The sequence below is a fragment of the Ochotona curzoniae genome, unplaced genomic scaffold, assembly GCF_017591425.1.
Source record: "Ochotona curzoniae isolate NIBS_2020 unplaced genomic scaffold, NIBS_Ocur_1.0 scaffold_2587, whole genome shotgun sequence".
NCBI classification, from domain to species: Eukaryota; Metazoa; Chordata; class Mammalia; order Lagomorpha; family Ochotonidae; genus Ochotona; species Ochotona curzoniae.
In genome coordinates this window covers 21358390-21375560 of record NW_024467096.1, presented here as the reverse complement: position 1 = coordinate 21375560, position 17171 = coordinate 21358390, and the positions used below count along the sequence as shown (strand labels likewise).

Sequence of the window (17171 nt, the reverse complement as noted above, 5' to 3'; positions counted from 1 at the left end):
TGCTAGCAAACCACTTTCCACCATGCTGTCTTACTTCTGAAGATATTCACACAAATAACAAGTAAGTTCATCTGTTACAACCTGGAAGACATCCTCCCAGACAATGAGATTTGGTCTCAGTTACCTTCCAGGTCTCCTCTCTCCAAAAGGGAAATCATAACAGTCTTACGTTAACAACAATCTGGAACGAAAAGAATTACTATACCCTTTCTCTCTAGTCAAAATTCAATCTCTCATTTGTTTTTAGGAAATAATACCTTTTATATAGTCATCTCCACTAGGTACTTTACAGGAAAGTAAAAAAATTTAAATCTGAAAGTAAGTGTGAGTCATCAAAATGGGCTAACAGAAGTTCAAATACGATTATTTTGAATGAAAGGCAGAGCACAATACTCCAATGTCATTTTATGCTCATTACACAAAAATACGTGTTTTCTTTAGCAGTCGTAAGATATACCGGAACTGGTAGAAGTCAGGAAGCAGAAAAGTCAGAAGTTACACTCAATTGATTCAAACCATATCTACTGCTTAACTATTCTACAGTGAATTGATTTCGGTATATCACGTTTCAAATATCTGTTCTCCTTAGAAACTCAGATTTGAATGCCAGGACAGATTTACATCTGCCTGCAAAAACTGGCAAGTTAACAAATGCCAAACGGCCTGGTGTGGGAGGTTAAGACCCACTGTACAAAAAGTGAGGCTTATTTTAAACGCAGCAACATTATGCTTTCAGTTAAACTAACACTTAGCTATTCTCTATGTCATCCTGAGTTTCCAGGTACAATCGGTCATATCTAGAGAGGCAACTGTTACCTGGGCAGGGCCCTCAGATGTTCAGCCTAACATTAAGTACCCGGTTTTCTTTTCTTCCATTACCTGATAATGTGCCTGGGCTTGTTGGGCCGAGTTCAAGGTGACATTGCAGAGTTTGCAGTACAGGGGCTTACAGAGCTCCTCCAGGGCAGTGTCTTGGTCTCCACCTCCAGGTAGCTCTTCTTCTCCTGACAGTGGCACGGAAGCCTCCTGCCCAAAAGGCTTCTGTGGTGGAAGCTGCAAAGTTCCTGGAGACCTGGAGGCCACTGACATAGGAGAGGAGGATGAGGGCCTCTTAGGCGGAGGAAGCCCGGCGTGTTGCAAGAGAATCATTGGGGAGGAAAACCTGGGGCATAATCCAGGCAGCAAACAGAAGCCAGGTCTTCAATCTGAATCAACAGCAAACACACAAGAAAAGAAAAATTAGTCTCCTTGATAAAAGAACCTCAGCAATAAGATACGTAAACAACAACAACATCTGACCCTTTCCTTTCTGCTGCAAACTCATCTTTTGGACTTCTTTCCATCGGCCTCCTCCAGCCGACACCCCTGCCATGTAATTCCCATTAACACAGTGCTCTTCCACAGAAAACGATTTCATAGATTCAGCTTTCTTGTGCTTGGCACAGTTCCAACTGCTGTCCCTCTAGTCCATGAACATTAATAGCATTGCACCCATGCTAATTAAATCTAAACGTCAAATGGCTGAAATGGACAAGGAAGGTCACCTAACCCAGACCCCTTCCCTCAGACACACTGACACTTCAACATTCTTCATAAGGGTTGTGCCTAGGCAAAACCCCCACCAGCTCAGAATCTTAACATCTCTTTAGCATCCAAATGATGTCAAAAAGAGTGATGTATATTCACAATCTTTCAAGGACTCCTGGAACCAGCTAAAGTACATCAAGGAACCATCGGAACAATGTGACAGAAATAATTAAAAGTGGTCCTTCTGATCCACCACATTTAAGCAGCTGAGCCAATGACTCCTTAAAACAGAATCTGAAAAAGCCCATGGGCCACAGACAGCCATAGATTCACTGTTTGGAACGCACAGTGTTTTTATTTTGCTTTCATTTTTTAAATTGGTTTAGTTATCACTACTGAAAACTCAAGGGACTCACGGCCTCTCACAATGAAAGAATGATCCCATAGCACCTGGCCCACATTCCTACATGGCAAACAATTAGCTGGCTTGTTCTCAGAGGCACCACTCCCAGCAATGCACCTGCCTTCTCCAGGCCACCTGGGTCTCCAATCAGCCCTGTAGGCCCTTGAATGTGGGAGCCCATCTCATTCTGCCTTAGAACATATTCATGAGATCTCTGTAAAATCTGCATATGTTCTCTCATTCTAGAAATAAGTTACCTGCACAAAAGAAGGCTAATGTTTAGCACAGCCTCAACCAAAAAAGTAAATGCTGAACACAGTTAGGGTCACCCTACCATCAGCTCCAATTCCAGCTCCTCAGTCTTCAGGGAGTTTTCTTCCACCTTCTAATTAAACAACTAATAATCTACTTCGCTGAGAAAAGCTTCTGTCTCCGACTATCCAGGACTTCTCCTGCCTCCCACCCAGATGGTCCTTTCAAACCACAGTCCACTCTTCCGCGTTCCTAAGATGCTCATTAACCCAAATTAGAATCTTTAATTCAAAAACTACAGTTCTCAATATTATTAAAACCTCTTTTCTGGGTCCATGGAATACAACTATCTAAGCTGCCAAAAATTTCCATCTGCAATAGAGATATGTACATTATGGCCATGATGGGTTTATGAAAATAAACGAGAGAATTTTCAGAAAGTTCAAAGTCCATCTGACCACATCTGATTAGCTACACATCACCTGGGAAGTGCAATCAAGTAACAACTGAAGTAACAACTTTTATAATGAATTCTTAGAGCAGCAGGGGAATCAAGCACAATGGGGAAACATTGTACTTAAGGGAACATGTCTACATTGTTAATATTTAACAGCATTTCCCATGAATCATATTTAGAAAAAAAATTACTTGTTTTTAATGTAAAAGTATACCATCCATACCTTGAAAACAAAGAAAGGAGGGGGCCTGGGGAAGGACAGAGGAAAAATCCCTGAGCCTGTGGAACTGTATCATAATACGTTTAGAATTAAAAAAAAAAAAAACAGGTTCCCTACCGTGGTATTATCTCTAGTGGTGTGAGTTCTCTCAATTAAATCTGAATCAAAACAGCCAAAAAGCAAAGACAGTTGTAGCCACTTTTTACAAGCAAACTCAGGAGACAAAGCTGTTCTAAAAGTTTAACTACCTAATTATCATAACCCACAAAGTTAAAAGGCAACACTGCTACCTGTAAGAATTACAATGATTGCAAAATTGCCACAAACGTGCTACTAGTTCATGAGAAATACGGTAGAGGAGGGGCCGAAACATCTGGATAAAGGGAATCAACGTAAACCAAAAATCAGTGCTACCAATTGCCTAGACAAGTCCGGACATGTTTTAGGAAGGCTCACTCTCACCAGAAGAAAGCCCAACAAGTGTCTCCCCCACAGTCACCTCCAGGTTTCCATGAGAATAAAGGCCCAAACCACACAGGTATGAAGAGCCTCCCTCCAGAGGTGAAAAAAAAATCCCCTGGATTAAGGGGGGGGTAGGGGGGGAACCCTGCAGATACAACCTTTCCCATTCCTGAACTGGTTCTTTATATTAAAAAAAAAAAAAAAGACTGGCTAGATGATCCAAAATTATTTCTTGTGTACTCACCAACTCACATGATCTATATGTGACAATCACAAATAGTACTACATTTGCAAGCAAAAATTAGCACCTAATATAAAGCTAAAACAAACAAAGCCATGCCTTTAAGGAACGCAGGGATAGTGGAATCCGGACCCAAACCACTGGCAACTCAGATCCATTCTACTGCTGCATTAGTCCAAGAGACCAGTATGAAGGCTGACACAAATAAATACTCAGATCATTTTTTTTAAAAATCAATCTGATGTTTACAGTAGCAAAAATGCACTCATAGTGTAACGTCCTGGTGAAAAGGCATTGCGAGGACTTTAAAAGAAACCCAAAGCTTCACGGTGCTCTCTGTTTAAAGAAAATAGATTTATTTTCGCAGACTTAGTTCTCAATTTTGGACTGGGGCCTACTCTTCCCAGACTGTGTTCTACAGAGGAAACAGAAGAAAGAACAGGTTACTGGCACCTCAACAAGAGGGACGTCTGTGATTGAGAATTCTGGAAACGAGGGAAAGCCTGGCGAACATTACTCAGAGGTCATCAGATCGCAGTCAGAAAGAATGCGAGAGAGAAAACAACCCGGATCAGCGGGGCCGGGTGTATCCGATCAGAAGGGCTCGGGAACCGGCAGGAAACTGGGCAGAGGGCCTTGGTGAATTGGCACATGGGTTCCAGCCCCAGCTAGGACGGTCCCTAATCCGGGGGAACCTTCTGCACGTTTGCATCCGAATTGCAGATACTTAGCATCACCCACATGGCCTTACAGTCCTGCGATGCGCGCGCACACACACACACACACACACACACACACACACACCCTCTGCCCGCAAGGATGCCATCACAGAAAATGGAATCCCCGCTCCCACAGAGCGGGGACCGGCGCCGAGGCCGGGGCGTCTGCACGCGGATACAGCCTCCTCCCCCGCCACCCAACGCCCCGCAAACGCACACTCAAAATTCGTGAAACAGACACCTACAGGCGGGGCACGCTCTGCGCCGCCGGAGGGCAGGTGCAAGACCGCACCAGGGAGGTACCCGCCAACCCCGGCGCCCCGGGACCCGTCCTACCAGCCCCGAGGTGCCCCGGTGCCCCAGCGCCCCGCGCTCACCGGAACCCCAAGCCCCGTCGGCAGCCGCGGCGCCGTGCCCGCCCGGGACGCCCGCCCTGCGCGCCGGACGCCTCGGCCCCAGCCGCCTCTCCTCGCAGCAACTTTCCCCGCCAAGCCCCTCACAGACTGAAGGCGCACTGTCAAAAGTCAGTCCGAGCAGACCCACGGAGAAACAGCTGCAGGAAGTGACTGCGGAACCGGGAGGCGGAGGAGGAGGAGACTGAAGGCGCCGGGCAGCGTCGCCTCTGCGCATGTGCCCAGCGGAGCAGGCCCCGCGGCGCTCCCGCATCCCGGCAGGCGGGCAGTGCGCGGGGCAGGTGCAGCGACCGCCAGCGCCGGGCTCGAGCAGGCGCCGGAGGAACAAAGGCCCCCAGCCCAGCTGACCTTTCCTTCAAGCTGTGTGTCGTATATGCCACGGAAAGTTGGTCCGCAGCAGCGACGTGAGCAGAGCTTTTGCGACAGAAACTTTGATCGCCTGTCGTTGACATTCAAATATTTTGCACTTCAGACTGCCTCTCAGCCTGTTGTTTGCGTCTAAGGGGACTGCGTGGAGCAGCCTAAAAGTCCAGGATCCTTTTTATTGCTGCCAGGCCGTTTTAACTGTGCTCTCCATACTTCTGCCCCAAGATGGAGCAAAGAAAAGCTTGGTGACCGGCGCAGTGGCTTTCAACGACACAGAATCCCCACCCCACCATACAGATATCCGCACTCCTACCCTCTCTAGAGTGAGCAAAACATGGAGGAGACTCTCCTGACCTACACCACACACACACACACACACACACACACACACACACACACACACACACACACGACAGAGGATGGACCAGGAAGACATTGGCTAACCTGGGATTGCACACCCTCACACAGTCAACCCGGACAGCATCGCGGTTGATGCTGAGAGATGGATTGAGGAATTTTGGATCCAAAAGTCTACAAGTTGTTTTTTTTTTTTTTTTTGTAACTCACGCAAAATTAATTGGTTCCTTTATTCTTTTTACAGTGCTAAGCTCTCTGTCCTATTAATGCACGATTTTAATCTTTGTGCTAGTGCAGGTCAATGAGAGCAAGCATATTCACAGTGTTGCCTTGAGTTTTTTCATTGTTAGTTCAAATGCTGTATTAGATAGTTTTTGTCACTGTGACAAATAGGTGAGAGGAGCTATGATTTTTGAGGTTCTCTGTGCACACCTGGGCAGCCTCGCAGGCCTGTCGTCTCATGACGACAGGGAAGAGGGCATGGAGGAATGATTACATAGTGAGGCAGGTAGGAGAGAGAAAGAGGCAGTGTGTTCATCCGTGTCTGGGTGCTTACAAAACCAGCACGTCGGGCCTAGCGAGATAGCCTAGTGGCTGAAGCCCTCACCTAGCATGCGCCAGGATCCCATATGGGTGCTAGTTCTAGTCCAAATGGCTCCACTTCCCATCCAGCTCCCTGTCCCCAGCTTCTCTGTCTCTCATCCTCTCTATATATCTTACTTTCCAATAAAAATAATTAAAAAAAAAAAAAAAACAGAGAGCCACCATGTCTGATGTTATTGGGGGGGGGGGGGTCCACCCCTGTAATCTAATTCCAACTCACCATTTTCCACAGCCTCCCTTTCTCTTCAGGGACCATAACTGGGTTTTTACCTTCAATCCACACTAACCATTAGCATAAAACTTTGGGACCAGACCTTGCAGGACACCAAACTAATATCCAAACTAAGCCAAGTGCCAAGGAGATTTAAATATAGTAAAAGAAACAGTGGTAGGTAAGTCACAGCAGAAAATTGAGACATGCACCGTGCAGTACTATCACCAATCAACTGGAAACGACTTAATAAGTATGACGAGCGTTTAGCAGCTGTACTAGTATATACAACACTAGTTCATACCATCAATTGGGAAGCGTTATCATGCATCTGAATCTTCTCCAATTGCATGTGTACACATATTTAATGTGACAAAATTTTAGGTGCCCAGGCCCAGCACAGTGCCCTAGTAGCTAAAGTCATCACCTTGAACACACTGGGATCCCACATAGGCACTGGATCTAATCTTGGCAGCCCTGCTTTCCATCCAGCTCCCTGCTTGTAACCTGGGAAAGCAGTCAAGGACAGTCCAAAGCCTTGGGACCCTGTACCCAAGTGGGAGACCCAGAAGAAGCTCCTGATTCCTGGCTTCGGATAGGCGCAGCTCCGGCTGTTGTGGTCACTTGGGGAGTGAATTATCAGACAAAAGATCTTCCTCTCTGTGTCTTCTCCTCTCTGTATATCTGACTTTACAATAAAAATAAATCTTAAAAAAAAAAATCTTTTAGATGGCCACATTGTTGTTAAAATCTGGGGTAGGCGGGCCCGGCGCAGTGGCGCAAGTGGTTAAAGGTCCTCGCCTTGCACGCCCGGGATCCCATATGGGCGCCAGTTATAATCCCGGCAGCCCCACTTCCCTTCCAGCTCCCTGCTTGTGGCTTGGGAAAGCAGTCGAGGACGGCCCAAAGCTTTGGGAACCTGCACCCACGTGGGAGACCCGGAAGAGGCTCCTGGCTTCGGATCGGCATAGTATCGGCCCGTCGCGCTCACTTGGGGAGTGAATCATCGGACGGAAGATCTTCCTCTCTGTCTCTCCTCTCTGTATATCCGCCTTTCCAACAAAAATAATAAAAAATAAATCTTTAAAATCTGGGGTAGGCATTGAGCCTAGCACTTAACAGAGACACATACCCGTTTCCTGCTTCCAGCATTCTGCTAATGCAAACCCGGGGAGGCAGTGGCCATGGCCGAGTAATCAGATCTCTGCCACCCACAGGGAAGATCTGGACAACAGGCATCTGGGGAGTGAACCAGCAGATGACTCGCGCTCTCTCGCTTGGTCTCTCCTCTCTAAAACATGAAATAAAACTTCAAAATAAATGAATGCTGTTGAAATCCACTCCCCATCTTTTTTCTGTGGAAAAAAACATCATAATCTATACTCCTGAGCTCAGACTATCACTATGCGGGGGCATACCTTTCCAATCTGATTTCCTGCCAGCCTCCTTTTAAAGTTTTGTATATCTTTATTGGAAAGGTAGATTATAGAGAAAAGGCAAGACAGAGAAAAAGATCTCCCATCTGCTGGCTAACTCTCCAAGTGGCCACAAAGGCTGGAGCTTAGCCAATGTGAATCCAGGAGTCAGGAGCCTCCTCTGGGTCTCCTACATGGGTGCAGGGTTCCAAGGATCTGGGCGATGCTCTACTGCTTTCCCAGGTTACAAGCAGGGAACTGGATGGGAAGTGGAGCAGCCAGGACACGAACCAGCATCCAACTGGCATCCCAGCAGACACAAGGTGAGGATTTAGGCTATGGCGCCAGGCTCAGCCTCCTTACTTTTGCCCACCAGCCACATTCCTCCTGCTTACTATCCAGATTAACTTCACCTGTTTCTGAATGCAAAAGGCTTTTCTTTCCCTCTATGCATTTCCAAATTTACTTATTCTTCGGGGCCTACTCTTCCATGAGCTCCTATGGCATTTTCTCTGAACCTCCTCAGTGCAGCAAAACAAATGCCTTAGTGTGCCCAAGCTTTTTGTTGCATGCTTTCACACATGTTTATGTTTGTATGTCAGGATAAAACTGAGCTGTTAATTGAAGCCCCTCACCCTCTAGTCTTCACATAAACGCATATACAACTTGGTGTTCTCTCCTCCTGATCGCACACTGTTCTCGCACAGCTAGAGTATTTCCTTCACTTCCTCGGGGAGAAAGATGATGCCACATGCCTGACATTTATTTAAGAAACATTTGAATCTCATGACAATGGTCTCATAAGTCATGGCATTTGGTTTAGAACAGTTGAACATCATGAGTTTCAGCTCCTAAAAATCTAAAGAAAAAAAAAGATAGGCAACACATAAGGTATTTGTCACTTTTGCTGTAAAAATCATCCACCAATTCTCAATGGCTTGTAGGCACAAAGATTTGTCTGTGCTATATACTGTAAGTCAATTGAGTTCCACTCCATGATTCTTCTCATTTCAGGATTCAATCTAGTGAAGTAAGTAGCTCCTATGTGGGACCTGACAATTCTTATGGCAAACCAGAAGTTCCAGAGAGCCGGGAAAAATGTGTGCCATCTTTTAAAACAGCTCCTGCCATTTGTAAAATGGCGCTTCCACTCAACTCTCCCTGGTCAAAGACTTTCACATGGTCAAACCCCAAGTTAGTGGTGAGGAAGTCTGTTGTTTCCACAGGCAGATCACATTGCAGTGGACATAGATTTAGATTTTTGTAGGGATATTGAGAGTGGGGAGGAGATTGGGTAGAGAGCAAGGAGTCATGTGGTTAATTCTGAACACTAATGCAATCGGCCACAGATATAGGGAATCACTTTTTCAACCCCAGAGGCACTTGTGTGTATCCTTGGGAAGGCCTTGTACATCTTTACCAACCCAGGCCCTGGGATTCACTTGAAAGAAGCCATGAAAACAGAAATAATAGAACTCCCAGATGTATTTAAAGATCTAAAAATAGAGGCCATCAAAGCCCTGTTCCCAATGGGATTCAGAAAAGCAACCGAACACCTAGAGTTTCCAACAATAAGCCTAAGTAGCTATCACCATAAAGGGACTGGGCACTGTCATGTCGCAGGTTAAGCAATCACTTGACACAGCTGCCTGCCATATCTGAGCACCAGTTCAAGTCCCAGCTGCTCCACCTACAATCCAATTCCCTGTTGATGCACCCAAAAAGGCAGCAGAGGATGTCTCAAGTGGTTGGAATCCAGCACCCACATAAGAAAATGACGCTCCTGGACAATCCTGGCCTGGACAATCCTGGCAATTGTCACCATTTTGAGAGTGAATCAGTACATGAAAGAGGTCTTTCCCTTCCTTTTTATCACTCTACCTTTCAAATGCAGTAATAAATAAAATGCTTTTTAAATTTTTTTAAGATTTTTATTAGGAAGTCAGATTTCAGAGAGAAGGAGACACAGAGAAAAATCTACCATCTACCCAAATGGTTATAATGGCCAGAGATGAGCAGGGATGATGGCACTTGAAGGTGGAGCATTAGCCTTTTGAGCCATGGTTCTGGCCCCAATAAAATGTTTTGTTTTTTGGTTTTTTGTTTTTTGTTTTTTTTTTTTTTTAGTGTTCAGACAAATAAATAAATAACTGTGTTCAGCCATGAGATCAAGACCCAGATCCTCCTTCTCTTTCTTCTTTCTCTCTTTTTAAGATTTATTTATTTTTATTGGACAGGCAAATTTACAGAGAGGAAGATCCTCTGCCCACTGGTTCAGTTTCCATGTGGCCGCAACAGCTGGGACTAAGTTGATCCAAAGCCAGGAGCCAGAAACTTCCTCTGAATCAGCCACATAGGTGCAGGGTCCTAAGGCTTTGGGTCGTCCTCTACTGTATTCCCAGAACACAAGCAGGGAGCTCAATGAGAAGTGGAGCAGCAAGGACAAATCAGTGCCTATATGGGATCCCAGCAGAGCTTACAAAGTGAGGATTTAGTCAATAAGCCATCACCAGGTCCCCCTTCCTTCCTTCTTTCCCCTTCCCTTCCTTCCTTCCTGCCTTTTTTCATTTTTATAGCATAAGAGTATTCGAAGGAGCTGAGAAGGTTGTGGCAGATTAAAGAGACTGTAGGTCAGATTGGAGAAAGACAAAGCTGACAGATAAATTATTGATTCAAAAGCAATGGAGAAATGAGTAGCACTTTTTATGCCAAACCCAAGGAGTGTTTATATCTGACAACCAGATGCACATGCCTTCCCTCGTAAACCATCCCCTTACCTGGTTTACCCTTCCCTCAAACAATTTTGAGGCTATCCTTACAAAAAAACAAGACAAATGATCACTCTGAGGCAATTAGATTTTACGTAAAATGATCTGAGAATAGTAGAGATGTGTAACATAAGTGCACATGGAATTGGCTAATCCATATTTTGTCATATATATATATTCTATATATACTATAAATGTTAGGAAGGACATGATCTCAACAGTGAGACTAATGCCATCTTTGATCTGGCATAGAATAACCGGTAGGACCCTGCTTCACTGAATGAATGAAGAATTTCCGTTTTCTCTATCCTGTATTAGATGAATACCGGACAACTGTACTTTACAAAAACCTTGTCCCTTTAGTGTTATTATTATGTGGAACACTCTCTGGATTTATCAAGGAAAAAGTGTCATATTAAAACAAGGACAAGGAGTGGGCATTTAGCCTGGTAGTTGGGAGACTTGCATGTTCCAGGGGCTCACCTAGGCTTCATTCCCAGCTCTGGCTGGTAACGCCCACTCCCTGCCTATGCAGGTCTTAGAAAGCAGCAGTGAGGCCTCAAGTACTCGGGTCACTATCACACTTCCAGTGTCGGAGCTTCCAGTGTTGGAGCAGGCCCAGCCCCATAATAGCGGTGGGGCTCATCTGAGCGTGAAATGGTGGATGGGGGATCTCTTTCTCTGTCTGCCTGACATAAGAAAAATAAAACAAAAGAAAATGAATACTAAGTCCTCTTGCAAAATAAAATATATATATATATATATATATATAAAGTAGAAATTGGCTTTCTGCAATTATATCTATGAAGCTTGCACCATTTCTTTTTAGGCCTTTTTCACATTTGTAAAAGTATATATTTTTAGTGACATTGAATTATGCTATTCCTGTCATAAGTATTTCCCATAAATATTCCTGCAAAATGGCATATTCAAGTGGTTCCATAATATCCCATCTATGTATGTGGTATAATTCAAACAGGCTAATTGTTAATAATTGAAGTTCTTCCCAATTTTTCACTAAGTAGCATTTCACTGGACTTCATCTTTATTCTTATAGCTTCATCTGAATTTATAGGTACTTTTTTCTTAGATTTGATTATTAGAATATGAAATTACTAGATAAGAGGGAATGAACACTTTTAAGGCTCTGAATACATTTTTGCGAAATTGCTTTTTGCGAACATTGAACCTCTCAGTATTCCCACGAGTTGTTGTCTGATTTGTGATCATCTCATTGTTGGCACACATTACTTATCATGCATTCTTTTCATCTTTACAATGTGGCAGTTAATGAAATGGTGTGTTATCATCATTTTTTTGTTTCTTTTTTACTGGTAACATTTTTTTTTCTTTATTGATTACATTGTATTATGAGACATAGTTCCATAGGTACTGGGATTCCCCCCACCCCTCCCCTAACCCTCCCCCTATGGTGGATTCCTCCACTTCGTTGTGTAACCACAGTTCAAGTTCAGTTGCAATTCCTTCCTTGTAAGCATATACCTAGCATAGAGTCCAGCATCTTATTGTCCAGATAAGTTCAATAGCTTCTTGGGGAGACCTTCTCTGGTCTGAAGATAGGGCCAAGTGTAAAATCCCGATCAATTAAAAGCCCCATCAGCAACAATATATAATGTTATGGAATTAATTGACATAGTGTTGAGTAAACAATATGTTAAAATTACATGTAAGTTCTTAACAACCTCCTGTGACTATTTCAATGACATTTTAACAATTGAGGTGCAAAACAGTTTTAGGAGGGGTGTGCAGAGAAATCTTTCATACCTTGGTGAGGAATACTTGTTCTTTGTGTTCTACCTAGTAAGGTATGTGTGAGTCCATTCTGATCAAGCTTTTCTTGTTGTTCTCTGCTTATCTATTCCAACGTGTGCACGTGTGTGTGTGTGTGTGTGTGTGTGTGTGTGTGTGTGTGTTTGGGGGGTGCTCTGGAGCGACCCTGATGGTCATTGAAGAGGGTGGGGACCCAGAGTTGGAACTAAGTAAGGAGTCCTGAAGGAAGTTTACTGTTCTTCTGATTCTGAGGACCGCTCAGGGTTCCTGGCTGTTTTCCGATGACCTTGGATCCTGTGAGGAAGGACTCGGGCTTCTTCCACCCCGTGTAGTAGGTCCAAAAGAGGAGAGGGATGTCCACTGAGTTCTCGGCCTCCAAAGGCATTCCAGTTCCCCGTGGTCTCTTTGGCAGTTGTGATGTAGTCCTTGGTGCCCATACTGATAGTCCCTGATGGGGATCCGGGAGTCTCTAGGGTTGGGATACAAGCCTCCTCCTGTCCCGCTGCTCTACTCTGGCCCCCCTCATTCTGTGCATGTGACCTCCTGTTAATAGGTTGTTAGGGTCGCTCATGATTCCCCCTGTATGTCTTTGTAGATTTTATTGTTGTCTAATGCTCTCTTGAATCTATCATCTATAAGTTACCTGTCCTGTTCCTGATAGGTTACACTACACGACTTCCTCACACATTCAAAGGAGATAGAAGATTTCTCTGCACTCCTGCCCCATTTCTGAGTATCACAAGGTTTTGAAAGTATATTGGGTATTACAATTTTTCAAAACACATGGGTTGAGACCGTATTAGTTGCAGGTTCATCTGAGGAAGATTTACCATCATTGGGACTCTTTAGGATTGTTTCACGTCCCCAAAGCCCTGTGGGTTCGGCGTGGAGCTGTCTGAGCAGCAATCAAAGAACCAAAATCCCAGAGCTTCCTGGCTGGACAGCCAGCAGGCAGAGCCGTGCGCCAAATGGCACACTGGCTGCCCGGGGCAGCTTCCCATGTGGGCGTGGGAGCTGCTTTGTGGTTACCAGGCATGAAACGGCACGTCCCAGGGTCCCCAGCCATCATGTGGCGGCTGGAGGACCAGCCCCCCAGGCCCAAGTCCCGCCCCTTCCTGGTCTTGTCCCCAGCTCTAGCCTGGCCCCCGGCCAGCAGTAGGACTGCCCATTGTCATCTTTTTGTTTTAAACATTTTGAGAATTTTCTGTTCTTGTCCTTTATTTTTCTTTTAGAAAGTTATTTCAATGGTTGCATAAGCACTCTTAGGAATACCAACCCTTGGGGCCAAGAGTCTGGCACAGTGGGCTACATCTCTAACTCTTCTGCTCTCTCTGTAACTCTACCTGTCAAATATTAAAAGGAAAAAACAAAGGAAACACTTCAGGGGCCAGTGTTGCGGCATATCAGGCTGAGCGACCACCTGAGACACCAGCATTCCATATGAGCTCTGGTTTGAATCCAGGTTGTTTCACTGCTGGTCCAGTTGCCTGCTAGTGCGCCTGAGAAGGCAGCAGAAAATAATTCAATTGCTTGGACTCTTGGTGCCTATATAAATTCCCTCCCATGGAGTTCCTGGTTCCGGACTTGAGCCTGGCCCAGCCACTGCTATTGAGACCACCTGAGGAGTGAACCAAGGAATAAAAGCTCTCTCTTCACAGTCCCTCTTTCCCTTTCCCTCCCCCGTCTTTCTCTCTGCCTCTCTTCTCTCCCTCTCTCCCTCTTCGTTTTTCTCTTTCTCTGTCTCTGCCTATCTGTAACTCTTTCAAATAAAAAATATTTACAAAACAGAATGCCAACTTATTGTCACTTTGTTAGAAATAATCCTCCCAACGGTTTGTTTACTTGTAGTATTTTGTGATTTACAAACATTTTAGGAGCAGACATTAGGCTTGTGGTAAAGAGGCTCACAGCCCACACTGGGGGAATCTACATTCAATGCCTGGCTCCAGCTGGTGAGTCCAGCCACCTACTAGTGCAGATCCAGGGAGACATGGCTCAAGTGTTTGTGTCCCTGGCACCACATGCAAGGCCTGAATCCAGTTCCAGTTCCCAGTTTTGGCCTTGTCCCAGTCCCAATCTCAGCCATTGTGAATTAGTAGATGAGGACATGAGCATGACCTGTCAAATAAATTAATTAAAAAAAAAATTTACCCTTTGAAGCTCAGCACTTCCATAAAGCCTACCCAAACCCTAAAGTTGCAGTCACTCTTACGTCCACCTGGGCTGAGCGCCCAGTGAAAACAAAACAACATAATTTGCTGCTCCTGTGTTCTGAAACCAGACTTGTTTTTCCTGCACCTATGTTAAACAAAAATAGAAGAAAAACAAAGCAAACAAAATTTAGTTACTTCCTTCTGGAAATATTTGCTCCTAAAGGTAACTAGGTGAACCTACTGAAAGAGTTGCTTATAAAGACTTGCTTGCTCTTCTTAGAACTTTGCCTGCCCCACTTGGACTGTCTTATGAAGGAACTCACAGGGCAAGAGACCAGGGCCTTCAACCAACAGCCCTGAAAATGACCATGCAAGTAAATCCTTAGCAGTAGCCCCACCTGCAAACCACTGCAACCTCCACTAACATCTTGACAGCAACCCCATTAGACACCTTGAGTCAGAACCATGCAAATAAGCCACTCCTGGATTCCCCAACTTCAGACACCCTAAGAGACGACTGCCAAGGTTTGAGTAATTTGTTAAGTAAAGATAACCAATGTAGACCCCTTCCACACATTGTTTACGCTGTGCTTAGAGATTACTTACCTAAAAATAAAAAGTACGTATCTCATTACATTTTAAAAATATTTTTGCCTATTACTTTTTACACTTCCTAACTTTATGATGACTTTGTCAAATTCCCCAGGAAAAATTTCCATTGGAATTTTAATTTTAATTATATCAAACCTATAAAACCACTGCAGGGGTAGTTAAAATTTTACAGTATTCTCTTTCCTGCCACCATATCATGATTGAAAACTTTCATGCCCATCATTAAGATTTTCTGATTTTCTTCAGCATAGGTAACAATATGTGATCTATTATTGGCATTATTAAAAATAGGGAAACTACCTTTTTTTGGCTTCAGTGAATGAAATCTATTTTCTTTTAAGTAAACTTGGTAGCAAACAGAAAAATTATCCAAGCTTTTTATAGTACTCAAGCATTTAAAAGGCTTTATTGTCAGCTTTCACTATTGCTGTAAAAATTCTACACTCTTCCTTGTGGACAGATCTATCAGTATACAAAAAGGAAAATGAATACTTTTAGTAGACTAGCAATAACATTACTTTTCTGTATTCTGTGAATTTTCAGGTTATCCAGTTTGACTCTTGCAATATGAAAGCAATGGAGATAATTAGCTACATCCAAGAAAAAAAAGATATCCTCTATATTTCTTTCCTCACTAATATAATTTTTCATCTCTCAATCTACATAATTTCTCTGGCAATTCAAAGCATTTTTAGATTTAATTTTTATTAGAGTAATATGTCTCTCTTGCTCAAATCAGTTAGATTTCAAGCTTCTCTGGGTCATTGATGACACTAGTATGAACTCAATTGTACAAATCATCATGACAAAGAAATTCGAACCATATATCCTCCTGGCCCTTCATCTTTTCAGTTGCTATACAGTTTAGGGGAAATGCCTATACAATGTGTATTCATTCATACTTTCTATTAATTCTTTTTAAAGTTGAAAAACAGAGTCAGAGAGAGAGAGAGAGATCTTTCATCTCCTGCTTCACTGAAAGTGCCCACAGTAGCAGAAACAGGACAAGCCCAAAGTCAGGAGACAAAAATTCCATCTGAATCTCTCACATGAGTGTCAGGGACACAACAGCTTGAGCCATTTTCTACTATCTTACAAAGTGCACACTAGCAGGAAGGTGGATCAGAAGCAGAGGTGGAGGTTAGACTCAAAGCCAGGCTCTCCAATATGGCATGCAAGCATCCCAAGTACCAACTCGCCTACGGCATCAAAACACCTGTCTTCATTTATATATTCATACCTACACACCATTTTGTGCATCCCCTTATCAATGCTGTCCAACAATGGACAGAATGATTATTATCAAGAAAGGACACTCACATGTAACAAAAGCATGTATGTCCTTCTACACTGAGATCTTTAATGCCATACATAACATAATCTTCACAACAATTCCAGCCAGGTAACGATGAATGTATCCATTTAAATGCAAAAGATGATTGTAAAGTATTCGAGTCCCGGGTCTTTCAGCTTGAGTTTCCCTGACCCCAGTCTGAGTTCCCACTGATTCAAAGTTTCTCAGACTCTATTTAGCATGCACATGAATCACCTAGTGACATTTTTTAAAGTGTAGATAATGTCTGAGTCGGACTGAGGTTAGGACTGAAAGTCTTGCATTTCTAACAAGTTCCCAAGGGATGCTATCACCATTTGTCACCGTTCCACACTTTGAGTAGCAAGTCGTAGCTCATTCTGAGTTGAAGATATTATGACTCATGGGAAGGAACACAGACTGGAACTTGATCACCTGAATTCAAATTCTAATGGAAGCACTATGTAACTAACCTTCTAACTTAGCATGAATTCTTCCTGAACTTCTGTTCTTTGACATGGGAAGCAGAGACAAGAGAATCTCCCTTTGGGGATTGTTAGGGTAACAAATAATGGATTTCTAGTACCTACACATAGTAGACATGCAATATTAACTAATCTTTCCTTGAGGATTTAGAATGTTCCTACAAACCTTCAAGGCATTCAATGTGAATTTCCTGCTGGCAATGACACAAATATACTCAAACGGATTTTTCAGAAGAAATGGAAAGACCCTGGAACCCTAGTAGCCCACCTGCAGGGGTGGCAACTGGGAACCTGAAACTAAGAACTCAAGATGGTGCCCAGAATCTCTCTCCCTGTCAGGGATCTGTCTCTCTCCCGGGGCAAATGAGCTCCAGTCTACTTCAGAGTAGCTTTGTTTCTCACAA

At 43.9% G+C, this 17171-nt stretch overlaps 1 protein-coding gene across 2 annotated transcripts in view; it reads right to left on the bottom strand.

Moving 5' to 3' along the window:
• Positions 1-4827, bottom strand: part of ZMAT3 (zinc finger matrin-type 3) — a 34420-nt gene extending 29593 nt beyond the window's left edge. For both annotated transcript variants that reach the window (XM_041003098.1, XM_041003099.1), the window contains exons 1-2: positions 4659-4827; positions 880-1205 (exon numbers count right to left, since the gene is read on the bottom strand). In XM_041003098.1, coding sequence (XP_040859032.1) covers positions 880-1149 — 270 coding nt within the window. In that variant the 5' untranslated portion in view covers positions 1150-1205; positions 4659-4827. The remainder of the gene's footprint in view (positions 1-879; positions 1206-4658) is intronic.
• Between the last annotated feature and the right edge of the window lie 12344 nt (positions 4828-17171).